This window comes from Mytilus trossulus, chromosome 1 (assembly GCF_036588685.1).
Source record: "Mytilus trossulus isolate FHL-02 chromosome 1, PNRI_Mtr1.1.1.hap1, whole genome shotgun sequence".
Classification (NCBI taxonomy): Eukaryota; Metazoa; Mollusca; class Bivalvia; order Mytilida; family Mytilidae; genus Mytilus; species Mytilus trossulus.
Genome location: NC_086373.1, coordinates 64,693,677 through 64,721,400, shown reverse-complemented (window position 1 = coordinate 64,721,400; position 27,724 = coordinate 64,693,677). Strand labels below are relative to the sequence as shown.

At 31.3% G+C, this 27,724-nt stretch overlaps 1 protein-coding gene across 2 annotated transcripts in view; it reads left to right on the top strand.

The window, feature by feature from the left end:
• LOC134682178 (synaptophysin-like) overlaps positions 1–24,196 on the top strand; it is a 38,744-nt gene extending 14,548 nt beyond the window's left edge. For both annotated transcript variants that reach the window (XM_063541748.1, XM_063541749.1), the window contains exons 3-6: positions 11,439–11,569; positions 14,672–14,876; positions 18,450–18,647; positions 20,236–24,196. In XM_063541748.1, coding sequence (XP_063397818.1) covers positions 11,439–11,569; positions 14,672–14,876; positions 18,450–18,647; positions 20,236–20,361 — 660 coding nt within the window. In that variant the 3' untranslated portion in view covers positions 20,362–24,196. The remainder of the gene's footprint in view (positions 1–11,438; positions 11,570–14,671; positions 14,877–18,449; positions 18,648–20,235) is intronic.
• The last annotated feature ends 3,528 nt before the right edge of the window (positions 24,197–27,724 follow it).

The window sequence follows — 27,724 nt, the reverse complement described above, 5'->3', positions numbered from 1 at the left end:
ACACTTCAAATTGTAATATTTTATTTTATAAATGGCCAGGTAGACCATAACTTATTCTCGGGAAAGCTTTTATTTTCTTAACTATTTCTTGGAAAACCTTTGGAAAAGGAAATTTATAAATAAATGAAACTTGCATCCCTGAAATAGAGGCAAAATGAAATTTACAAATTTTGAATGAATATCAAAATTGATTTACAGAGAACTATAACACAGTTTGACACAGATGGGTTACAAAATGGTTTCTTTCTATTAGGAGTTAATGCTTAATAGTGTTATTGTTTTATCAAAATATTCCCTGAAGACTGCAGAAAATGCATTTTTGTTCTATTGCATTACTTGAATAAGGTGCCATTTCTTTAAATTTAAGGAAAATTGCTAGACTTTTAGTTTTATTATTCAAATTCATCATGTTCATGATATGACATAACTATTTTATGGATATTGATTGGAATTTTGGAGCATTCTTTGTAAAAGCATGTAATCATGTTAATGTTATAATGGTGAAATATTACTTTAAGAGATAAACCCAAGACTATACCTGTGTATACCTAAATCAATTCAATTGAATTCTATAAAAAGAACTGTTAATAAAATGTTTTTGTAGCTGAAATATCAATGAATATAGCTAAAGTGATGCACCTTTGGTTCAGGTGACTTTGCTGAAGATTTCATCTAAGCAATTCGTATTTTATCTGAATTTTTTTGAAATAGCTCTTGATAATATTGAATTTGATCATTTAAAAGAGAATTGGCCTAAATTGCTGAGAATGGTCTGAGTTAGTTTCTAATTATATAAGCAATTGGGAGTCATATAGGTCAGAGTTTTTGTTATGATGTATTTTAGATCTAGTTGTTTCCTTATATTAGATAGCTTAGACTATGTTATTGTAGACAGTACACTGTTTTGCATTGCAATTTGCAGTACAGTGAAACCTTTTATAAAAGAATCCTAGTAACCTGAGAAACCTGTCTACAATGAAATCTATGAGAACACTGAAAATGAAATTCTTGAGAAATTTAAACTGCATAAACTCAACCTTTGTCTAATATGAACAAAATCCAATGTTCCTCAGTGGGTTTGTGAATGTGGTTTTCACTGTTTTTGTCTATTTTGCCTGTAATCAAACAGTAACAAGCTTGGATTACTGTCATCATTATAAAATGTCTCATTTTGATTAGTGTATTTATCAGACAAATTTAATTTCCTCCCCATTTTTCTGATTTGATTGCCATCCAGGAACTAATTTCCTTGTTTTAAGTATGCTTTCTTAGAATTCTGATAAACAGACAACTGTTATAGTATTTTAGGACATATTTTATCCAGTTTCTGATTAACACACTTGTTACAGGTTTTACATTTTATATCAAATTTATAGTTGATGTTATGCATTATGATTGCTACATGAAATTATTAATCAGATATAAGGTTTTTTTACATAGAACGGAGAAAGAAATAAAACTTAAGATAATACAATTTTTAGCTCACCTGGCCTAAAAGGCCAAGTGAGCTTTTCTCATCACTTGGCGTCCGTCGTCCGTCATCCGTTGTCCGTCGTCGTTAACTTTTACAAAAATCTTCTCCTCTGAAACTACTGGGCCAAATTAAACCAAACTTGGCCACAATCATCATTGATGTATCTAGTTTAAAATTTGTGTTTTTTTACCTGGCATAGGGGTAAAATGCAGTTTTTGGCTTATAACTCAAAAACCAAAGCATTTAGAGCAAATCTGACATGGGGTTAAATTGTTTATCAGGTCAAGATCTATCTGCCCTGAAATTTTCAAATGAATCAGAGAACCTGTTGTTTGGTTGCTGTCCCTAAATTGGTAATTTTAAGGAAATTTTACTGTTTTTGGTTATATCTTGAATATTATTATAGATGGAGATAAACTTTAAACAGCAATATTGTTCAGCTGAGCAAGATTTACAAATAAGTCAATATGACCAAAATGGTCAATTGACCTCCTAAGGAGTTATTGCCCTTTATAGTCAATTTTTAACAATTTTCATAAAATTTGTAAATTTTCACTATCATTTTCCACTGAAACTAACTGGACCAAGTTCATTATAGATGCATATAATTGTAAGCAGCAAGAATGTTCAGTAAAGTAAGATGTACAAACACATCACTATCACCAAAACACAATTTTGTCATGAATCCGTCTGTGTCCCTTTGTTTAATATTCACATAGACCAAGGTGATCGACACAGGCTCTTTAGAGCCTCTAGTTTTATTATGAGGTTGTATTTTGTTTAACGGTCTGTGTGTCCAATCATTATCAGGCTGGCCCAAGGGGCAAGTAGGTGTTTTGCCATCATTTAAAGTGACTTTGCGTAAACATAATCAATTCTTTAAAAATCTTCTCTTTGAAACTCCTAAATACATTTAGATGCAAACCAAAGCTTGAAAACAAATTTGTAAAGTTTGTGATTTTTCAGCCATGTTGATCAACCATCAAACTGCCATGCCTCAACATAAAACATAGGTGAAACTACAGTTTAGGCTTATGTCTATAAAACTATAGCAACTAAAGTAAAACTAATTAGGGTAGAATCGGTCAGATAGCAATTACATTGTACTATCTTATCTAAAAAATTTGGGAAATCAGTCCACCTCTTTTGAATTTATTTCCCCTGCAATGTTTAACTTTTTCTGCATTTCTCTGCCAGTGTTCTAAAAAACTAGAGTAGAGGAGCTAGCTTAAACGTGTAAATTCAAAAAACGATCAGAATGACAAGATATCCTGAAAATTGGATACAAATCTGTCAACTTGAATTGGAGTTATGGCCCCTGAAATAATCAACAAAATCTAACACTTTGTAGTGTCATTGTTGTTGTCCTATTTTACATTCAGAGCATTAACCCTTTAAAAAATATATTCCTTACTTTGAAATTCCCCAATAGATTAGTACACATTGTCAACTTGGCAAAAAATCTTTCACAGTGCATTATTGTATGATTAGCCTGAAGACTTCATCAAGAGAAATTTTGTCAAAAGGATGGGAAATTTATGAATTTGGAGACAGAAATTAATGACATTCATCAAAGCACATATAATGGTGCATTTACTGTGACAACATCAATATTGTTGGAGCGATAATAATTCTCAGAAAATAAGTACTGTTTGACAGGTCTCCCTGACTGGATACCATTAGTAAAACCTTTCTGATTATACTGGTGTGTCTAATTCTAATTATTAGCCTGAATAATGTTCCTGGCCTCCATTGTTATATATTGTTGTCGTATTGACTATTGATGGTGATAGTAAATTTATTTCCTTTTCCAGAATCGTCCCAATTAGTATCAGTTGCATTTTTTAAAAGATGTTTTTTTAACCTAGTTGCATTTTTTAAAAGATGTTTTTTTAACCTATGGCTTTTAAAGTAAAAAGTAAATATGGATAAAAGATGATCCATATCATCACCATTTTCTTTTCACAGATTATTTTTTTGGAGATTATAATTTTTGCTAGCTATTAAAGTATTATCCTTAGCTAAAGATCTGTTCTTTCGCCACCACTCTTGATTGATCTTTGAGTGATGGAATCTTTATAGAACATATATTTTATACTAAGTGAAATAGCTTAGCAACAAATATTGAAAATTCCCAAAGTTTCAAAAAATTTCAAATTTAAAAATACAAAGTTTTTATACGACCGCAAATTTTGAAAAAATTTTCGTCGTATATTGCTATCACGTTGGCGTCGTCGTCGTCGTCCGAATACTTTTAGTTTTCGCACTCTAACTTTAGTAAAAGTGAATAGAAATCTATGAAATTTTAACACAAGGTTTATGACCATAAAAGGAAGGCTGGTATTGATTTTGGGAGTTTTGGTCCCAACATTTTAGGAATTAGGGGCCAAAAAGGGCCCAAATAAGCAATTTCTTGGTTTTCGCACTATAACTTTAGTTTAAGTTAATAGAAATCTATGAAATTTTGACACAAGGTTTATGACCACAAAAGAAAGGTTGGGATTGATTTTGGGAGTTTTGGTTTCAACAGTTTAGGAATTAGGGGCCAAAAAAGGGCCCAAATAAGCATTATTCTTGGTTTTCGCACAATAACTTTAGTTAAAGTAAATTATAAGAAATCAATGAAATTTAAACACAATGTTTATGGCCACAAAAGGAAGGTTGGTATTGATTTTGGGAGTTTTGGTCCGAACAGTTAAGGAAAAAGGGGCCCAAAGGGTCCAAAATTAAACTTTGTTTGATTTCTTCAAAATTGAATAATTGGGGTTCTTTAATATGCCGAATCTAACTGTGTATGTAGGTTCTTAATTTTTGGTCCAGTTTTAAAATTGGTCTAAATTAAAGTGCAAAGGGTCCAAAATTAAACTAAGTTTGATTTTAACAAAAATTAAATTCTTGGGCCTCTTTGATATGCTGAATCTAAACATGAACTTAGATTTTTGATTATGGGCCCAGTTTTCAAGTTGGTCCAAATCAGGATCTAAAATTATTATATTAAGTATTGTGCAATAGCAAGTCTTTTCAATTGCACAGTATTGTGCAATGGCAAGAAATATCTGATTTCACAATATTGTGAAATTGCAAATTTTTTTATAATTAAGAGTTATCTTTCTTTGTCCAGTATAGTAAGCAAGAAATATCTGCAATATTTTTTTTTAATTGGAGTTATCTTTCTTTGTCCAGAATCAACTTAAATCTTTGTTATATACAATATATATTCACTTTTTACTACCAACTGATAAATTTAAATAATCTTTACCATTCAGTGATAACAAGCAGTTTTTTTACATCTTAATATTTTATGATGTATTTAAATGAGTAGTAATTGTTGCAAACTCCATTAGAATATTTTAATTGAAATTAGTTTTGGAATAAGGGAAAGGGGGATGTGATTAAAAAATTGGGTTCAATTTTTCTCATTTGAAATTTCATAAATAAAAAGAAAATTTCTTCAAACATTTTTTTGAGAGGATTAATATTCAACAGCATAGTGAATTGCTCTAAGAGAAAACAAAAAATTTAAGTTCATTTGAATACATTCATTCTGTGTCAGAAACCTATGCTGTGTCAACTATTTAATCATAATCCAATTTTAGAGCGGAATCCAGCTTGAATATGTTGTGTCCATACTTGCCCCAACCGTTCAGGGTTCAACCTCTGCGGTCGTATAAAGCTACGCCCTGCGGAGCATCTGGTTGACAACTAAAGTATAGTATGATGTCCATTATCACTCAACTAAAATTGAGAATGGAAATGGGGAATGTGTCAAAGAGACAAACAATCTACCATAAAACAGACAACAGCACATAGTACACATTTTTGTTAAGGGTCCAGCTGAAGCACGCCTTCAGGTGCAAGATTTCCTGGCTGTGTTGAAGACCCATCTGTGGCCTTCCATTGTTTTCTGCTCTTTGGTCAGGTTGTTGTCTCTTTGACATAATTTTCTGCAGTTGTGCCCTTATCTCATGTGTCTGTTGGACCTAACTAGCCACTGCCTCTACAGTTTTCCTCCTTGTCATTTTAAGTCTTCCTCTCTTTCTTTTTCCTTCTGAGGTCCAGTGGAATGTGCATGCTATCTTTTTGATATCCTCGTGGTCTTTTCATAGGAAATTTTCAAATCCATTTTCAGTGTCTTCTTATAGAATTCAATATACTGTAAATTCAAAAATTATTGTGAGGTTTTTATTATTGCGAAAAATGCGACAGAGTTGTAAACGCAATTTTTTAAACTCGCATTTTGAAATATTTTATATGACTTAAACATGTTTTTTTTCAAAATCGTAAAAAATAAAATTGCATTTAAGTCTATAATGACAAAATCGCAATAATAATTGCATACAATAATTTCTGAATTTACAGTATTTGTTGCTAAACTTTTTGTACTCAGTATATTTGTCCTGAATTAAAAATCTATTACTTAATGGTATTGCCATTACTGGGGACAGTAATGATGATTAAATTGTCACCCTGATATCAAATTAATAGGATGTGTGTGTAAATGTAATGTATAGAAAATTAATGGACAGATTTAAAATTATTAGAGAGAATAATTAAGGTCATAAAATCAAAGTCCAATTATGGGTGGTTTTACAGAATCAATATGTTCTGTTCAAGTCACCAGACCAAGAGGTGTCAAGCAGACTATGTCACCAGGATTCTGTATAAAACAAACCAAATGGTTTTATCGGGAAATTAATCTCCTTAATAGATAATGTACTATGAAAATAACTTCAGCTATTTAGAAATATTAATGTCATATCTGGTAAAAGGTCAAAATGATGATCTTCTCCAATAATTTATTTCAAATATCTCTATGGACATCATGACTCGTAAATGATAACTTTTAGATTTCTTTTGTTATTCGTGTTGTTTGGTTGTTGTTACATTAAAATACCTTAATATACTTTTATTCATCTTATCCTTCCCAGCCTGTAATGGTGACTTAAAAATAGAAATATGTTCACTTGGTCTTCTTCTGACTGGTAGTAAAACCATTATCAAAGTTTGATGTTCATTTGGCTATACTGGATGTAGAAGTACACAGCCATGTCTGGTCAGAATAATAATGTTAAATCTTTTGCCAAGTGTAAAGAGCTTAATTGCCATACTCTCTGCATATGAAGAACTCTTGAGGGGTCCCAGCTCTAGCTGGTCTGTTTCTGAGTATGGAAACCATTTTCATTGTCAAAAAGGATGAGTTAAGGAAGATACCCTGTTTCCTTTGATCTTTATTGTAAAATAATGTCTCCTGCAATGGATGTGAAAAAATATCTTCCCTACAATCTAGATGTCTGTTTATAGCTATAATTGTTTTTTTTTCTATAAACTCTTCATTTGTGAGGCTTAATCTGTGTTGAAATTAAACTCTACTTGTGTAGCAAAAGATTGTGAATGTCTACATCAAAAGTAACCAGAAGTAATAAATGTGCTGGTTGTTTTATGAAATCTATACCAACAGGATAAGTTATTTTCACCTATAAAACTTAGTTTTTAGTTAGAGTTAGTATTTCAAATTTTTGCTCTAAAATATCAAATTTGAAAATAGAAAAAACAAACATTGTAAAGGTTATTGTGTAGTCTCATCTCAGCTGCAACGTGACATTTTATAGGAATTGCTGAACTTTTATATGCCTGGATACCAATTGTTGTGGAATTGCAAAAAAGTTGTTTTATCATTAAAATTTGATTTTGCGGTTTTACAAAAGTTTGTAAATAACATTTAGATTAAAGAAAATATTTTAAATTTAAATTTCATGGTTGCCCTATTGTAATAAAATCAATGAAAATTGGTACCCTACGAATAATAATGAACCCACATTAAGTACTATGAAAACAGGGCACAGGCTTAATTATCTAAATACCTTCACAGTTCTGTTGTTGTCGTTGGATAATTCCAATACTGTCATTGTTTAATGGAAGCATTGAGAATCAGATATATGCGAGTTATTAGTGAAGCTTTGTCTATTTGTGAAGGAGGATAATAAATTGTTCACACTATCAGTTGACGATGGATGTAAAATGATTGTTACTATTATTTTTCTGAAAGTTGTAAATCTGGTAAGGTGCAGTTTGAATATTGATAGTGATTAAACTAAAATACTTATTTATTGTGCATTCATTTTGAGAATTTTGAGAATGTGTCATGCTTAAGTTTTTGTAATGTTTTTTTTTTTCAATTTAAAAAGGATAGTATAGACCTGAGCCCATTATATTGTAACATTTTTGTTCATAGGTTTTAGTGCTATCCTTTTATCTTTAAAAAAAAAGCCCAGTATTATCTAGCTTTGGATTATGCAGCAAAAAATAGATTCAATGTTTTATAATCTCACCATTTTTTTTTAAGATGGCAATTAAAATTCAAAATATTTTTTTTCCTATTTGAAATCTTTAGGAAAAGACATATCAGATATATCAAAATTATGTGGGAAAAGGAATGTACTTACTATTATACATTCAGCCATTTGGAAATTAATGATTTTGCAGAAAAAAATGTGGATTTAAAGTTATATGAGATGATGAAAAATCATGTTCTTTATAAAAATGTATTTTAAACTTGGTTAAATTTAAAATCAAAAACCAAAACCATCAAGGAATTAAATGATACTGTTCTACAACTTCTACAACATGTACTATATTTAAAGGGTTATCCTTTGTAAAATCTAAGACTAAAACTATCACTTCTAAATTATATGATATTTATATGGTAATTGATCAAATTAATTAAAAAATAAATATTTGTAACAGTATAAACCTTTCCCTGGTGTTTTATCCTGACAACAAGAATAATTGCTTCACTTTTTATTTAGTTTTTAAAATCCTGGTATACATATGGCTTGAATCTAGCCAGTGATGAGTCTATATAAGTGCTTATCATATACTTAGCATTAATATGATAGCTTTTGCATATGTGTTACGAACGGAAGTACACAAGCCATAACTTCCCACCAAGGCTGATAACCCATATAAGCTCGATCTGATAACCCATATCAGGGGCGTCTCGTGCAAAAACCCATAACAGTGCTTCTCGTGCAAGTTACTTCCCGTGTTTCTGGTATCGGTTGTTTACTTATCCATTGTGACATCAGATATTTTTTATGACGTCAAAATTTACGTGAACTTTTGTGGGGATAGTTATGTACTTGCTAACAAATGCCATTGGCAATTATGAATCATTTTATAGTTCAACAAACCTGGAGTAATAATGATCATAAAACTCTTCCAAATTTTCACTGTTTTAGTTGTTACATTTATTTTTTTGCCTTACAGAAAACTATTGTCGGAAGTATATGATAAAGCGATTAATACATGGCCTTTTCCATATCAGCCTGGGTATCATCAAGATCCCTCGACCCATATCAGACTCCGTCTCGGGCTGATATGAGGGTCACGGGATGATACCCAGGCTGATATGGAAAAGGCCATGTATTAATCTCTATTTAATTCATAAATTCACTGCACGATTCTACACAGATATTGCATTTACATGTAATTCATATTTGTAAAAGATTAATAAAAACATGATATTATAAAATGGATGGGAGAGATACTAAGGGAACATTCAAACTTTTACGTACTAGAAAACAAATTTACAATGCCATTGCAAAAACATAAGACATGTACAACCAAAAGACAAATAACAGTACACAAAACACAACATAGAAAACTATACTAAGCCACAAAAAACCCACAAACAAACAAGGATGTGACCAGCTAGTAGTACTTTAATTTGAAGAATATTAAAGTAGTATTTGTTTACATGTTTTTTTTGTTTTTTTTTATCAAATATTGAATTTTGAATGAAAAAAAAAGATTATACCATTGTATTCTAAATTATACCCTTCTAAGGCTTCTATTATCTTTATTGACTCAGGTTTGAATTAAAATTATTGACCTAACAGCAAACACACTTTGAAATTAATGATTAATGATTTAAATATATTTGAATGGTATTTTATCATGCAAGCAGTGCATGCACTCGGTAGTACTTTGAATCTGTGCCTGTGGTGAACTATAATTCAGCTTCAAGCAATGGACTGAAATTAAGGTTTTATACCCTGTGGTGTGAAATAGAAGTGATAAAATACCCAGGGATCTCAAAAACTTAATAAACAAAACCTGGCATGGCCAAGAGAAAAAATATGCAAGACACAGAAAACTTAAGATAAGCGGCATTATCATGAACCTCAACAAATACCCATTGGTGAATTTAGGTCAGCAGAAAACTTTTCCTGTTTCACGAAGTAATGCCTGTCATATGCATGATACTTTTGTCAGAAGTTAATGTATGCTTTCTCATGGCCATTATACCATTTATACAGTCTAAATAAATTTGAACAAAACTTTTGAAAAGTTCCTCAATTGGTAAAAAACATAATAAATTCTTCTATTGAAGCATGTCTTTTGCAGACTTATTTTGGATTCTTTTTTACAATGGCTTAATTAATATTACTTTATTCTAATTGAGGTTTAATCTGAATTAGAATAGGTGTCCTGAAAATAAACCGAGAAATATTTAAGTACTTTTAAATAGTGATTCTATGTTTTTTGTTCCGTTAATGCATTGCCTTGAACCAGTACATACATGACAAATATCCACATTCTCACATACTCCTTACAACAATCTTTAAGCATCCTTTTATTCTTTAATATAATAAATAAGTGGAAAGTTTATGCTTGTCATTCTCATAATCCCTTGATGGGAAAATTAAAGATTTTTCCTTTAAAAATAATTTTGATGGTCTGTGATTATATTGCTAAAGGTTTCTAATAATCCCTTGACAGTTCACATTTCTAACTAGTCAGCTAAGTATGACAGTGTGTCATATTGGAATCAAGATCTGCGATACTCTTTTGATTTGGAATCAAGATCAGCAATACTCTTTGATTGTTCTCAACTTGAAGCATATTGACAATTCTATAATCATTAAGCACTGATAGGGGGTTTAACCACTTGTTTCAAACTCAGATGAGATTCTTGTGTAAAAGTCATTTTTCTTTTGAAGCTTTACTACTATTAATGATTTTTTTAAGAGATGAAATTCACTTATAAGATCTTCTACTTGTTAAGATAATGAATGAAGAAAATCTATGGTTTCTAATGATGACAATTTTTTAAAAGATTTTAAAAGTGTGGTTGAATTTCTTCTGTCAGTTGAAAATAGATGCAGGAAGGGTTTCTATTCATTAGAAATTGATTTATTAGAAAAATTCTATCTATTTTCAACAAAGAAGGATTTGTTTTATACCTAACTTATCAATCAACAATTGAATAATGCATTTTAGTATAATATGGAATCTCATACAGACACATTTAAGAAGTATATAATTATTTAGGACACATGCAATACATATATATATAAAAAAATAAGAAAGAAAATGTACATTTGTAGAAAAAAAGGAAGGAAAAAAATGTATTATAAACATGAACAAATTTGAAGAAATCAAAATTGTTACTATCTGAAACCATGCAGACATACAAGTTACAAGGACATTATATTATATATAATTCATTATAAACTTGGCTCAAGCTGATGAGTAATAGATGACCTTGCTATCATTTATTGTAAGCTTCCTCTGGAGGCAATTCAGAATTTAATCAAAGAAGGGGGGGGAGGGTATCTAGGGTGTTCCTACTTGGAATAGGGAGGTAGGGTTAGTTTGTGTTTTTTTGTTTCCAAATTAAAACCTCCTACACTGAGCTGACTACAGGTATTGGACACATGTTAATCCAGTGTGTTATATGGGTTTCAGAGCACTTAACCCTTTGTGAATCCTTTTGCAGAAGTTGGTGCTTGCATATAGTTGCAATTTATTAGGACAGGACCAAAAATATGCATACATACATATAGATCCATTCAAATTATAAGCATTGATTAAAACTTCGAATAATTTCTCAATTCAGAGTACATCAAAAGTATTATGTTTTGAAAAAGAAATTAAAGAAAGTTATCTTTTTTCATTTCAGATTCTATCAATATTTGCTTTTGCAACAACTGTTAGTTTGGATGAGAGAATTTCTTTTCATGCTGTCTGTAGAAATGGAACACATAATATAACCACCAAAACTGAAAGTATTCAGGTTGCTTATCCATATGAGTAAGTTTTTAGAAAATAATAAGGTTGATTAAAAAGTATTAAGTTATTGACCCCAGATATCTTAACTACTACAGATGTTTGGTACATGTCAATGAGAGGCAGTACACTTGCAACCAAAAATTACAACAATAAACAAAAGACAATTAAAATGCATGTGCTGTGGATTTGTTTGTTTTCATAGGTACAAATTTTCGTGGATTGAGGAAAACTTGCGAATTGTTGTAATTTGATTTTCATGGTATTGCCAATCACTGCATACAACATTTACAAAGGCTACATGAATATTTGAAATCGTGATTTTCCTGTATCCAAGAAAATTCACGAAAATTGGTATCAAACAAATTATTATAATAATGAATCCACAGATAAAGGTAACATACTATGTGTTGTCAAGAACACATAGATTTTTCTTAAAAAACTATATGTTATTGATACATAACTTTCCTTTATAATGATGCAAAATAAAGATAGGGTCACTGACTTCATTTTTACGGTATTCATCACTCAAAGATGCGTTCTTTGTGAAAAAATTAAACAAAATGTCGAAATAATTGTAAAGTTAATGCGTTGCAGGCCATAAAACGTTGATTTTTTACGTTTTTCACTACCTACAAGGTAACAAATTGATTATTAGACAAAAAACCAAGTCGGTGACCCTATGATTATTTTATATCATTAAAGCAGAAATTTATGTGTCAACAATATATACCCAAGAGAAAATAAATCTGGAATTCCACTGGAATCCCAGCTGGAATTTTGATGGGATTCCAAGTGGGATCCCACCTAATTCCACCGGGATAAAATTTCGGGAATCCCGCCAAAAGTCCGGGATTTCCGATGTAAATCCCGGTTGAAATATACTGGGATCCCACTGGGATATTGTGGGAATTCAATTGGGATCCCACTGGGATAAAATTTCGGGATTCCCGCTAAATAAGCGGGATCCCGATGTAATGTACTGGGATAAAATTTCGGGATTCCCGTTAAAGAAGCGGGATCCCGATGTTAATCCCAGTGGAAATATACTGGGATTCCCGGGAAAAAAAAGCGGGATCCCAAAAATAAATACCAGCAGGATATACATGCACCAATTCAAATTGCACTGCCACTGGGATTCCTGTGTTATTTATGCAAAAGGATACATGTCATGTTTTCCTTTCTGTTAATTAATTTGCTGTCTGTACGTCCAACTAAAGTTGCTGAGTAAATTATGGTAACTGGAATATCTGCATGCAATCTGTTTCGTTGGCAGCTCCATTTAAAAAGATCAGTATATCCACTAAAAGTATGAAAAAAATCCACAAAGAATCATTTGTTCAATACGTTTTGAAGCAACAAATTCAATAGAAATATTATTGCATGTTAATGTTTATAGAATACAGTAGATTGGAAGCTAGTCCAAATAATTATGAAGTCTCGGAAGGTTATTTTAATCTTTTTGCAAATTAATTACCTTCCCCCCCTTTTTTTTATATCCCCTGACGATAAATAACTAGCGACTTATTATTTTCACCAAATAAACATAAAACACAACTGAATTAAATTTTGACATACCTACTATTTATGCCTGTTATGTGACAAGTTAACAAGTTTATTCATTGTATATATGTTAAAAATAAATACGTCTGAGTCGGAATATATTTTCAGTTTATGCTTTCAAGACTTTCTGATGTTGATTTGCTCAGATAAAAACCATACAAATCATAGTTCCTCAATTATTTATATTTTTATTTATTATATGCACATATACACATGTTTAATTAAATAATAAATGCACCTATCTGAAAACATCATCTTCGTCCTCAATATCCATAATTCAGCGTAAACAAATTTTGATGACGTTTTTACCAGTACACAAACGTCGACGTGACAATCTCGCCCCAAATTATATCGGCCAAGTTGATCTGTCTCCGTAACGGTATTATAAATAAATTAAAGTTATCGCATAAAAGTATTAATTACTGGCCAGTATTTACTAAATATAAGAAAGGAATACTTTAGTAATCGGCATCTGGTGCATGCGGATAAGATATTGGCTCCATTATTTAGGACAGTATTTTCTTGGGTCGAACTGTTCAGTACAATTGAAAACAAAGCACGTGGTCATCATTTTTTTTTTACTTTTTACATAAGTTAAGAAACCAACGTTTTACGACGTCAGTCATTATCTTATCATTGATACCGGACGACAACTAATAGAAACGCACTTATGAGAACTTGGGGAACATTAGAAAAGCCGAAGCTTGTCTGGCAAAACACCCGTTGAAATTTCCTCGGACGACTTGTCATTATATCGCGAAAATCTTGGCATTTTTCTGACTTATAAATATCTGTCAAACTGGATATTATGTGACACTTAAATGTGATTGGCTTCACCTGACAGCTTTGGTGTCATACACATTGTTAATTAACACCAATAACCTATACTTGATGTTTAATATTAGAGACATATGTATACACATATTAGAGACATATGTATACACAAACAAAACACTTGCATATTTTCAACAACAACAATTAATTATGGTTCATACAATTTCCCGTTTTAACTAGACTGGGATCCCAGCATCAGAAAATTTTCCCGATTGGGATCCCGGCTTTAAACAGTTCCTATTGGGATCCCAGTGTCTGATATTTATCCCGTTTCATCTATACTGGAATCCCGGCTTCAGACATTTATCCCGAATGGGATCCCAGTTTCAGATATTTATCCCGAATGGGATCCCGCTTCCAGATGCTTATCCTGGCTTATCCCGACAATTTCACCGGGATTGCATTGGGATCCCGATCGATCCCGTTTTCGTTTTCTCTTGGGTAGTTTTTTAAGAAAAATCTATGGAGTAGAATAAGAGATTTGGCGATTTAAAGACAAATTTTAGAAGGTTTTTCGCCGATTTTATGTGCTTTCTATACAAATATTCACCCATATTAAAAAAAATCAATCTGCAATTTTTCAGATAATAAAAGAGATAAATGTATTATTTTTTCGATTTTCAGTTGTAGTTCAACGAGCCAAGGTTGTATACAAATTTTTAGCAAAATCTGAGACAAAGCCCATTTTCTGCTCCTTGACCTTAATAAATTTGTTGCATCTAATTTCAGCTTGCACAATGAGTATTTTATGGTGCCATTGTGCAGTACACCAGCAGGAGGCCCTAGCCAACTGCCATTGTTGGAAGGAGCAAAGTCATCAGCCGAATTCTATGTGTTTGTAGGAGTTTTTGTGTTCCTGTATTGTTTAGCAGCCTTAGCATTATATTTGCTATTTGATGAAGTCTATCGGTCGAACACCAATATAGTAACTGCAGTAAGTACATAGGACCTTACGTTTATCAGCTAGGCATTGGTTCAAAATTTGTACTGTAAATTCTATTCTTGTCTGCATTCCAGCTGAAACAGAATGATTTGGGTTTGCCAAAATCAATTTGAGGCAATTTATTTCTTGGCTCAGACTCAATTTTCTGGTCATAACATTGATACAATGAGTTATATCAGTATAAAAAAACTTCATAGAAATTGCCTCAACCAAATGTTAGGAACTTATACACAATTCTCATAACCACAAAACACAGATCAAGTTTGAATTTTGTTTGAATCACTTTTACTGTTCTAGAGTTATTCCCGGTCACAAATTGAAAAATTGCTGAACCTTTTTTGTATCAGTTCTCTAACTTTATTTTGCCTCAAACAAATGTTATAAAACTTATACACAATGCTCATTACCACAAAACACAGATCAAATTTGAATCACATTTATTTTTCTAGAGTTGTTTCCCTTCAAATGGAAAAATCTCTATATTTTTCGTTTCTGTTCTTTTAACTTCAAACTTATACACAATAATTGTCTTAATAAAACTCAAGTTCAACTTTTTTTTTTATGTTCTTCAATTATGTCCCTTTATAATTTGTTATGCTATACAAGTAGAGGCATCATCACAGGTTCCTACTTTATTTAACTGAATCATTTTGTGTATTGACCAAAATATGCATGCAGCTCTGAATTTTAATCATTCATTTTTTATACGACTGCAAAATTTGAAATTTTTTTCGTGGTATATTGCTATCACGTTGGCGTCGTCGTCTGCGTCGTCGTCGTCGTCGTCGTCAATACTTTTAGTTTTCGCACTCTAACTTTAGTAAAAGTGAATAGAAATCTATGAAATTTTAACACAAGGTTTATGACCACTAAAGGAAGGTTGGGATTGATTTTGGGAGTTTTTTTCCCAACATTTCAGGATATAAAGGCCAAAAAGGGCCCAAATAAGCATTTTCTTGTTTTCGACAGTAACTTTAGTAAAAGTCAATAGAAATCTATGAAATTTTGACACAAGGTTTATGACCACAAAAGGAAGGTTGGGATTGATTTTGGGAGTTTTGGTTCTAATTGTTTAGGAATTAGGGGCCAAAAAGGGGTCCAAATAAGCATTTTCTTGTTTTTTGCACCATCACTTTAGTATAAGTAAATAGAAATCTATGAAATTTTGACACAAGGTTTATGACCACTTAAGGAAGGTTGGTATTGATTTTGGTTGTTTCGGTCTTAACAGATTAGGAATTAGGGGCCAAAAGGGGTCCAAATAAGCCTTTTTCTTGGTTTTCGCACCATAACTTAAGTATAAGTAAATAGAAATCTATGAAATTTAAACACAAGGTTTATGACCAAAAAAGGAAGGTTGGTATTGATTATGGGAGTTTTGGTTCTTACAGTTTAGGAATAAGGGGCCCAAAGGGTCCAAAATTAAACTTTGTTTGATTTCATCAAAAATAGAATAATTGGGGTTCTTTGATGTGGGTCTCATTGGGGTCTAAGCGTGACACGGGATTGCCGATTTTTTGTAAGCGTGACACGTGAAAATCACATTATTGTGTCGTGAAAACGGGAAATGAGGTCTTGCGTGACCCGGGAAATGACAAAAAAATGAGAATTGCTTACATATAGTGTAAGTGGGATACGGGAATCTGCCAAAACAGTAAGCGGGATCCGGGATCGGAACCCCCCAATGAGACCCCCTTTGATATGCCGAATCTAACTGTGTATGTAGATTCTTAATTTTTGGTCCCGTTTTCAAATTGGTCTACATTAAGGTCCAAAGGGTCCAAAATTAAACTTAGTTTGATTTTGACAAAAATGTAATCCTTGGGGTTCTTTGTAATGCTGAATCTAAAAATGTACTTAGATTTTTGTTTATTGGCCCAGTTTTCAAGTTGGTCCAAATCAGGGTCCAAAATCAAACTTTGTTTGATTACATCAAAAATTGAATAAATGGGGTTCTTTGATATGCCAAATCTAACTGTGTATGTAGATTTCTTAATTTTTGGTCCTGTTTTCAAATTGGTCTACATTAAAGTCCAAAGGGTCAAAAATTAAACTTAGTTTGATTTTTTGATATGCTGAATCCAAACTTGTCTTAGATTTTTCTCATTCGAAATCTCATAAATAAAAAGAAAATTTCTTGAAACATTTTTTGAGAGGATTAATATTCAACAACAAATTGAATTGCTCAAAGGCAAAACAAAAAATTAAAGTTCATTAGACCACATTCATTCTGTGTCAGAAACATATGCTGTGTCAACTATTTAATCACAATCCAAATTTAGAGCAGAATCCAGCTTGAATGTTGTGTCCATACTTGCCCCAACCATTTAGGGTTCAACCTCTGCGGTCGTATAAAGCTGTGCTCTGCGAAGCATCTGGTTTATCAAGGCATGATCTATCTGCCCTAGAATATTCAGATGAATCGGACAACTGTTTGTTGGTTTGTTGCCCCTGATTAAGTAATTTTTAAGGAAATTTTGCTGTTTTTATATGACCCCAAAAAATTTTTGGGATCGTATAATGGTACAATGTTGTCTTCTGCGTTGTCGTCTGAAGACACATTGGTTTCCAAATAATAACTTTAGTTTAAGTGAATAGATCTTTATGAAATTTTTTCAGAAGGTTCAATACCTCAAAAGGAAGGTTGGGATTGATTTGGGGATGATGGTCCCAACGATTTATTAATTAGGGACCCAAAAGGGGTCCAGAAACAAGAACTTTTCTAGTTTCAGGATAAAGACTTGTGTACAATGTACAAGTATTTCAATTGCTCTGAAATTATACAGCAATGTTTAAATTACAAGCAGAAGGTTTGGATTAATTTTATGGGTTATGACTTATGAGATCAAAAATTAGGAATAAAGGGTCAAAAAGGGGCAAAACAAACATTTTTCTAGTTTCCAGCTGGAATATTGTGAACAAATTTGCCTCAACTGTTCAGGGTTCAACCATTTGGGTCGTACAAAGCTGCGGAGCACCTGGTTGGTTATTATCTTGGAATACTATTATAGATGGAGATACACTAAACAGCTATAATGTTCAGCAACAGATCTACAAATAAGTCAACATGACCAAATTTTTTTACAAAATATTTTCCTTTGTAACTAAAGGGCCAAGTTCATTACAGATAGAGAAAATTGTAAGTAGCAAGAATGTTCAGTCAAGTAAGATCTACAAACACATCACCATCGCCCAAACACAATTTTGTCATGAATCCATCTGTCCTTTGTTTTATATGCACATAGACCAATGTGAGCAACACAGGCTCTTCAGAGCCTCTAGTTTTCAACTACTGTTAATTTTAAGGCACAAATAATTGTCAAGGTTTAAATGTCGTCTATTTTATTTATAGGGAATATCAACGTTATAAAAACCCTAACTTCCATAGAAAGACATTTCACAAACCTGAAACCACAAAAATTAATACTCATGAAATAAATTTAGATACTAAAATATGAAACTTTACCCCAAAAATTTACGTTTGTGCAGTATCTGTTTTAATTGAATTCACTAAAGCGCACAATATAATTAAATAATAATTTCTGTTTAATATTTTTTTTATAGGACTTTATAATTTCTGTTGTCCTAACCCTATTCTGGTTGATTGGATCTTCAGCCTGGGCACAAGGATTAGTGAATTTGAAATACTATACAGACTTTAATGAATGTGGACAGTTTGATGAGATTGATGATTGTAAGATACCAAGTAACAGCTGTGTGCAGACTGTGTTTCCCAATTTTGCTAGCCTGAATGTTTCAGTGGTAAGTATTTTTTAAATACCGGCAATCATGATAATTAAACACCTTATGTAAAAAGTAAAATCATAAAAATACTGAACTCTGTGGAAAATTGAAAAACAGAAAGTCCCTAATCAAATAGCAAAATCAAAAGATAAAAGGAAAGGATAACAACTGTCATATTCCTGACTTGGAACAAGCTTAAGCATTTTCTAATGTAGACCTGGTTTAATAGTGAGCTAAACCTCTCACTTGTATGACCGTCACATCAAATTCCATTATATTGACAACAGTGCGAGATCAATTTTTTTAAACAAACATAATAGGTTAAAATGTAAAAATTATGGGTACAGAAGTCAACATTGTGTTATAATCCTAATCACTATAATAACAAAGAAATCTGTATTAAACAAAGAATCACAGAAAAGAAATAGAGTCAAAGCACATTAGCTAAAATAAAAAACAAGAAAACAAAAATTTGCAATAGCACAATAACATTATTATGATAATGATGGGATGTATAAATACAGAGCCACGTCATTTGTATCAAGGGAACACAAAAAGACATACTGATCAAGCACTTTAGCAAAAATGAAAGACAAGAATACAAGAATTATCATAAAACAATAACACAATGACAGAATGTATAAGTAAAGTATAAAATTAAAGAATAGAGAAAAATTGTCTAAAAAATAAAAATTAAGAAATTAAGGATCCCCATCCAGACCCTCGTTATAATTGACTTTACAATTATGAATAGCAGATTTTGTTCCATGTTACCTGTTGTATCTGGTGTACCTATAGCTGGTAATGTGGTGTGTATACTAAAGAGGGTAAGGATTGGGTTCACAGAATAGGAAATAAGGGGCAAAAAGGGCAGAATAAAGAGCAAACAAATAAAGTCCAGATACTCATTAAAATATGCTGTTGTTTATAAGGTCTTGATAGCAGAGGAATAATGGATTATTTTTTATTTTTTTTACTAAACCATCTCTATTGATTTTGGTGTAATTAAACAGATATAAATCATTTCGGGAGGGTTATATGAGAAATTATATGTCCTGTGAAGAAAATTTAATTCAACTCCAGTTCACAATACACTCTAGTGAAATATTAAATTATGACACTGTGTGTTTAAGGCTTTCTGACATACTCTAAGTGTTGAGCTCAGACCTTGATGTTGTTTGAGTGTTTCCACTAATCCTAAGTTTTTAGCTACATTATTGATGTCTTTCTGTCTTTTAAAGCTAGCAACTTAAAAAAAAACAACCAAAAAGCAGCACAAATCAAAGAAATGTGATAAGTTTTGGCTTAGTACACTATCTTCCAAGGAGTGCATTTTGTCCTGGAATAATATTGAAGGAGTAAAGCAATAATTACACTATGTTTCCTATGATACATTTCCCCTCAATGAGACCAGTCAATCTGGGATTTTCATTCATATAATGAATATACAATTATTTGTAAATCTGACTAGGAAAATATCAGTTAACCTAAAAAAAAAAAACCTTGTACAGTTAAGGATACACAGTTTCTTTGTTGGTTCTAGCATAAACAATTCCAATATAAGGTGGTTTAATAACATTTATAATAATTTTGTCTTATCTTTCAGATTTTTGGATTTCTGAATATGTTGGTGTGGGCAGGCAACTTATGGTTCCTGTACAAGGAGACCCCATGGTTCAAGGTCAGATCAAAACCTCCTCAGGAACCTTCCACAGATCCTCAGCGAATATAGAGTGTCTGTGTATAACAGCAGACGTCTGCTTCTTCAAAAATGTAGAATGGTGTATTTGTTTTAAAATAGTTTTCAAATTTGGAAATGGCTGAAAGCTCTAATATTTCTGATAGTAGTATAATTAGTTTGGATATTTATCTGTATAATCTATGTAAATGTACTGGAAAAAGATCTACTATAGATTGTTCTAATAAGCTTTTACTGAAAAGGAAATAATACTAAAGTTTACAGTGAGTGTTATCAAAATGGCTGCCTTTCTGCTCCGAGATCAACTTTTTACTATAAAAATATTTGTCAAATGATTTCTGGTTGACCTATTCTTGTACATGTACAAGATCTACTGATTTTAAGCAATGTACTCACAGTTATAGCTATTTTTGTGCTGAATAAAAAAAAATCTTTTTTAACTGTTTACTAAGGGTAACATTGATAAATTCATGGTACATGCACACTGACAGAAACCTCATCTGATTCATACATTTGCAATTTGTACTAAATCATGCCATGGTTATTAATTTTCATGTTATCTACTAAACAATAACCAGTTTTGGTTAGTGTTTAGTCAGAATTTACATTCCTTTACCATTAGTTTAAGGGGTTTTCATATGCTTCATTTTCATAAGCAGACAACACCTAAGTAATGTAAGAGAGTAGTTTATTGTATTGGACAATGACATGTACATTCTCATGCTTACATAGTCTTCAGCATTCATTCTCACAAGCTCAGGGTTTGTTAATCCTTTTAATTCAAGCTCTATAGCTTTTGCTGCTTTGGAAAAAAAAAAGTGAGTTTCTAATTATTATTTAAGTGCAAAAAGGTTAAACAGAAAAATTTAATTAATGTAATAGTCCCAGGTTTAAACCTTAATCAAATTTATGATTTAAAATTCACCAACACAAAGAATGATTCCAATTTTCTAAGAAGTTGCAGAGTAAGATCTGTAATGTCTTCAACCCTGAATATTGACTGTAGTACACCATGTAGATCAGGACGAATTAATATGTACTTATATCTATAATATTGTCATATCTTAGAATTGTAAAGTTTAAATGTAATCCTGTATAAATAAGTTCATTATTTATTATGTATCTGACATGTTAAAAGGTTGCATGATGATATATTTATTCATATTTATTTTTGAATGATTAAATTTTGTGAATCAAAAACTTGATTGTTCTTATGTAATGGAAAGAAAACAATTTATTTTACTTTACAATTTTTCCTGTGTACTAAGCAAGCCATGGTAAAAATTAAAAAAATATTATGTATTTGGTATACATTGTATAAGTGATCAATATTTTTTGAAAAATTCAAACAAAATTTTAAAATAACTATATAGATATTAAATCCTTGATATATTTTGAATTTTGACTTGTTTACTGAAACAGGAATATGTTCATGAAATGTTAGAGGATGTTGAAAAGCATAATTTGTTTACATATTTAGGCATGAAAAATTTAAACTATTTGTTGACATGTTAGTTTGAAAAGTTCGTTTTATGGCTGAATGTAAACATTACCGTTTCATTGTGATTTTTTTTTACCTCAGCTTATAATATGCAGATCATTTTGTACTGCAAGTAAGCATGTTCATAATGTTTAAGATTCTGTGTTGACTAGCTTATATAGTTCTTTGAAAAGTTTGAAAAGTTTATATTAATCCTAATACATTACAATTCCTAGTGTAGGGTTTGTTATATTATGCATTAGGATAGATATGAAATGCATAGTTATTTTTATTGTTAATTTTGTTGAAAACCTTTGAAATCCATTCCTTATGTAGCAGTTGCAGTGAAACTAAAATATTTTATAATTCACAATTAATAATTGTAGGGAATTAATCTCTGTCAACTTACATGACTTGGGTTAAGCAATTACACTCTTGTTACTGGCATCAATAAGATAAAAGAAAATGTCTGTCCTAGGAAATATTTGCCACTGGAGGTTAAGTCAACACCAATCAATTGTCAGGTTTTCAGGGTAATTAAAGTTCCTGAACTTTGACCTTTTCAATATGGTAAGTTAAAATTTCCATTGTAGTCTTAATAGAGGGAATTCATTGATAAGAAAGTTTTTAATTGCGAAGTATTGTTAGTGAAGAAATCAAGATGGATGATTTAGCTTTTGTATTTATTTGTTATTAATGTTGATTTTTTGATTTTTTTGTGCCTTATACACATTAAGCATAAGAGTTATGAGTGCAAGTGTTATTCTGTGTCATATTTTTTTAAGTTCTTTATGAAATCCACACAATAGAGAGAAAGAAACATGCTTTAAATGATTCAAGTACTTTTATAAAGTAGACAATTTATTCTCTTAACATCAAGTTGTTTTTGAGACTTACAACAATGAATATTTATTTGTATAAAAGCCCTGGAAGCAGACTGCATTTATCTGATCGGACTGCTTTTGATTCAGATTTGAAAACTGGGTGTAATAAAATTGGATTATCAAATGATTATCAGTTTTTGAATTCCTACAAAATGATTATTTAGGAAACTTAGGAAAGTCATGAATTTAAAAAATAAGATTGATAATTTATCGATTCCAAAAATTATTGAAGTGGACTAAACTAGTGGGTTTATTTAATGTATGGGCTTATTTAAGGATAGCTATAGTTCATGTAAATATTTGGTGTACAAATTTTCCCACTCAATATAAATGTATAGTATAATTATAGCTTGTCATCACATTCCAAAAAGATATTAGTTTTAATATATAGAGTATTTTATAGCATTTATATGATGCATGGCCTCTAAAAATAATTTTACTTAAATCATGTTTTTTTACAACTTTAACCTATAAAGTGAATAAATCCAGATTCTCAATATCACACTTATTTCGAAATTATTTTGTGTGGACTTAGTGTACTTATTTATAGATCTGTTGTTTATTTTTGAAAAGCATAATATATACTCTCAGTACTAAATTTTTGGTTGAGGTAAACTTGTTTGCATTTTGTAAGAGCTATTCCATTTAAATATATGTGGGAGGGTATACTTAGGAAGGGAAGCGAGATTATTGAATGTTGGTCCGGTATTTTTTCATTTTGTGTCCTTTATGCAAAATTATCTAAAAATGGTTCTTGGTTGTTGGAATATTTTGAAAGTCCCTTTCTACCCTCCCACATACATTTAAATGGAATAGCCCTAATTTGTAGTTTGTAAATATGGCAAACTTATATTTTACCTAGTACATTATTTTGTTGATAATAAATAATACCATTCTAAAAAATACAATCCACTCTTTTTAAATGATACTAAAGATAAAATTACAATATGAGCGTCTTTATTCAATTAAATATGACTCTGTATTGTACATTTCATTGTTCTAACACTGCAACACAATTTCTGCATATGCCAATTAAAAGAAGCATGAATTGATTTATAAGAAGAATTCTTATATTATTGTATTATGTATGATAGTACATGTCAACATGTAAGACATGCAGCCTAGTTTATGTATACCAGTAGGTTAGTAATACAGGACAAGGATAGAACAAAAATGTCCATGTCATCATTTTTCCATGTTTAATTTAATATTTTAAAGAAATAAACTAATCTGGTATAAAGAATTAATTTTTGTCTTAGCTTAAACTACCTACCACATCAAAAATGAAAGCAAGTAGTAGTTATAGTATATGTCTTAAGAAAACCAGCTATCGTAAGGTCTGCTAGGAAGTAGAAAAAGTACATTATATTTTGTTATACATGCCATAGTGTGACTGTTGTACATATATAAAAGCTTCGTTATCATGTGTGTTGATTGTTTTATATTGCTCATTATTAACATATTCTTCTGTTTATAGAATTAAAAAGTTTTTGTATTTATCATGCACATTTGTTTTGTTATTAATTTTGAAGCATTTTGCGTAGGAAGGGAAAACAGGTGACTGTACATGTATATCAAAGAAACATCTGTAAGATCTCTTAAAAATGAAGATGTGGTATGATTGCAAATTAGATAAGTCTCTACCAGAGATTAAATGAGTCAGACATACATGTAGAAGTCAGCAACTGTAGGTCACAATACTGCCTTCAACATTGAGCAAAGCCCATACCTGTACATTAAATGAACATCCCCGTTTCTTGTTGTTCTTCATCTTGACAATTGCTGGTGTTGACACCTAACACTAAGATCAAGAACCTCTCTTATGGTTTATTTTTTTCCATGAAAGTTAACTATTTTAAAATGTTACAACTGCCAAAATCATCAAATATGGTCATTAGTTTCAAGATAAAACACATTACTATCAATGACTGGGATTTTACAAAAATAATTATAAACTCAATTTTACAACAGTTGACTGACTAAAGTTGACAAAAAAATATTTTTTTAGGCGACATTGAATATTTTCTGTTTTGCAAGTTGCTACAGGAAGTTATCAGAAATTACAGGAAATGGTTTTATATCTTCAAAGGCAGAAAATCTTGATTTTGGGATAAAATACCTTGTTGTTATACATACATAGACCAATTAGACAATTTGAAATGGAAATTTAGGGCAAATTTTACAATAACAGATAAATTAATGTACTGGGTCATAAGCAGCAAATGCGAGAAGTATAACTTGATTTGAAGAAGTCACTACTGTTAAAAACTTTATCTTTACCTCTAGATGTAACTTAATTTTTGTTGTCTTGTCTTTTTGACATATAACAGCCAATTGCCCACAGAACATTCTAAGATATATATACTGCAGATCCATTTATTTTCCCTGATTGAGGGATACTTTTTTGGAATACTTGGATTTCATGGTTTTTCCAATTTTTGCATACAACATGTTTAATCCCGCCACAATTTTGCGCCTGTCCCAAGTCAGGAGCCTCTGGCCTTTGTTAGTCTTGTATGTTTTTTGTCGAGCCTGCAATTTTTGTTGCAGAAAGCTCGACATAGGGATAGTGATCCCGACAGCGGCAGCGTTGTTAGCTTACTTCTTAAAAGCTTTATATTTTAGAAGGTAAAAGACCCGGATGCTTCATACTTTGTATATAGATGCCTAATGTTACGAACTCTGTCAGTCACATGTCCAATGTCATTGACCTCATTTTCATGGTTCAGTGACAACTTGAAAAAAAAGTTAATATTTTTTGTAATGTTAAATTCTCTCTTGTTATAAGTAATTGGATAACTATATTTGGTATGTGTGTACCTTGCAAGGTCCTCATGCCCGTCAGACAGTCTTTACTTGACCTCCACCTCATTTCATGGATCAGTGAACAAGGTTAAGTTTTGGTGGTCAAGTCCATATCTCAGATACTATAAGCAAAAGGGCTAGTATATTCGGTGTATGTCCAACTGGCAGATGTCATCTGACCTTGACCTCATTTTCATGGTTCAGTGATTATAGTTAGATTTTTGTGTTTTGGTCTGTTTTTCTCATACTGTATGCAATAGATCTTCTATATTTGTTGTATTTGTCATCTGACCTTGACCTCATTTTCATGGTTCAGTGGTCAAAGTTAAGTTTTTTAGTTTTGTTCTTTTTATCTAATACTATATGCTATAGGTCAACTGTATTTGGTGTATGGAAATATTTTATGATCTTTATTTCAGTCGCACAGGTTTTATTTGACCATGACCTCATTTTCATGGTTCATTGCTCAGTGTTAAGTTTTTATACGACCGCAAATTTTGAAAAAATTTTCGTCGTATATTGCTATCACGTTGGCGTCATCGTCTGTGTCGTCGCCCGAATACTTTAAGTTTTCGCACTCTAACTTTAGTAAAAGTGAATAGAAATCTATGAAATTTTAACACAAGGTTTATGACCATAAAAGGAAGGTTGGTATTGATTTTGGGAGTTTTGGTCCCAACATTATAGGAATTAGGGGCCAAAAAGGGCCCAAATAAGCATTTTCTTGGTTTTCGCACTATAACTTTAGTTTAAGTTAATAGAAATCTATGAAATTTTGACACAAGGTTGATGACCACAAAAGAAAGGTTGGGATTGATTTTTTATACGACCGCAAATTTTGAATAAAATTTTCGTCGTATATTGCTATCACATTGGCGTCATCGTCTGCGTCGTCCTCGTCGTCGTCCGAATACTTTTAGTTTTCGCACTCTAACTTTAGTAAAAGTGAATAGAAATCGATGAAATTTTAACACAAGGTTTATGACCATAAAAGGAAGGTTGGTATTGATTGTGGGAGTTTTGGTCCCAACATTTTAGGAATTAGGGGCCAAAAAGGGCCCAAATAAGCATTTTCTTGGTTTTCGCACTATAACTTTAGTTTAAGTTAATAGAAATCTATGAAATTTTGACACAAGGTTGATGACCACAAAAGAAAGGTTGGGATTGATTTTGGGAGTTTTGGTTTCAACAATTTAGGAATTAGGGGCCAAAAAAGGGCCCAAATTTCTTTGATATGCCGAATCTAACTGTGTATGTAGATTCTTAACTTTTGGTCATGTTTTCAAATTGGTCCACCTTAAGGTCCAAAGGGTCCAAAATTAAACTTAGTTTGATTTTGACAAAAAATGAATCGGTTGGGTTCTTAGATATGTTGAATCTAAAAATGTACTTAGATTCTTGATTATTGGCCCAGTTTTCAAGTTGGTCCAAATCTGGGTCCAAAATTAAACTTTATTGATTTCATCAAAAATTGAATTAATGGGGTTCTTTGATATGCCAAATCTAACTGTGTATGTAGATTCTTCATTTTTGGTCCCGTTTTCAAATTGGCCTACATTAAGGTCCAAAGGGTCCAAAATTAAACTAATTTTGATTTTAACAAAAATTAAATTCTTGGGCCTCTTTGATATGCTGAATCTAAACATGTACTTAGATTTTTGATTATGGGCCCAGTTTTCAAGTTGGTCCAAATCAGGATCTAAAATTATTATATTAAGTATTGTGCAATAACAAGTCTTTTCAATTGCACAGTATTGTGCAATGGAAAGAAATATCTAATTTCACAATATTGTGAAATAGCATTTTATTTTTTTAATTAGAGTTATCTTTCTTTGTCCAAAATAGTAAGCAAGAAATATCTTATTGCAAGAATTTTTTTTAATTGGAGTTATCTTTCTTTGTCCAGAATCAACTTAAATCTTTGTTATATACAATATACAATGTATATTCACTTTTTACTACCAACTGATAAATTTGAATAATCTTTACCATTCAGTGATAACAAGCAGTTTTTTTACATCTTAATATTTTATGATGTATTTAAATGAGTAGTTATTGTTGCAAACTCCATTAGAATATTTTAATTGAGATTAGTTTTGGAATAAGGGAAAGGGGGATGTGATTAAAAAATTGGGTTCAATTTTTCTCATTTGAAATTTCATAAATAAAAAGAAAATTTCTTCAAACATTTTTTTGAGAGGATTAATATTGAACAGCATAGTGAATT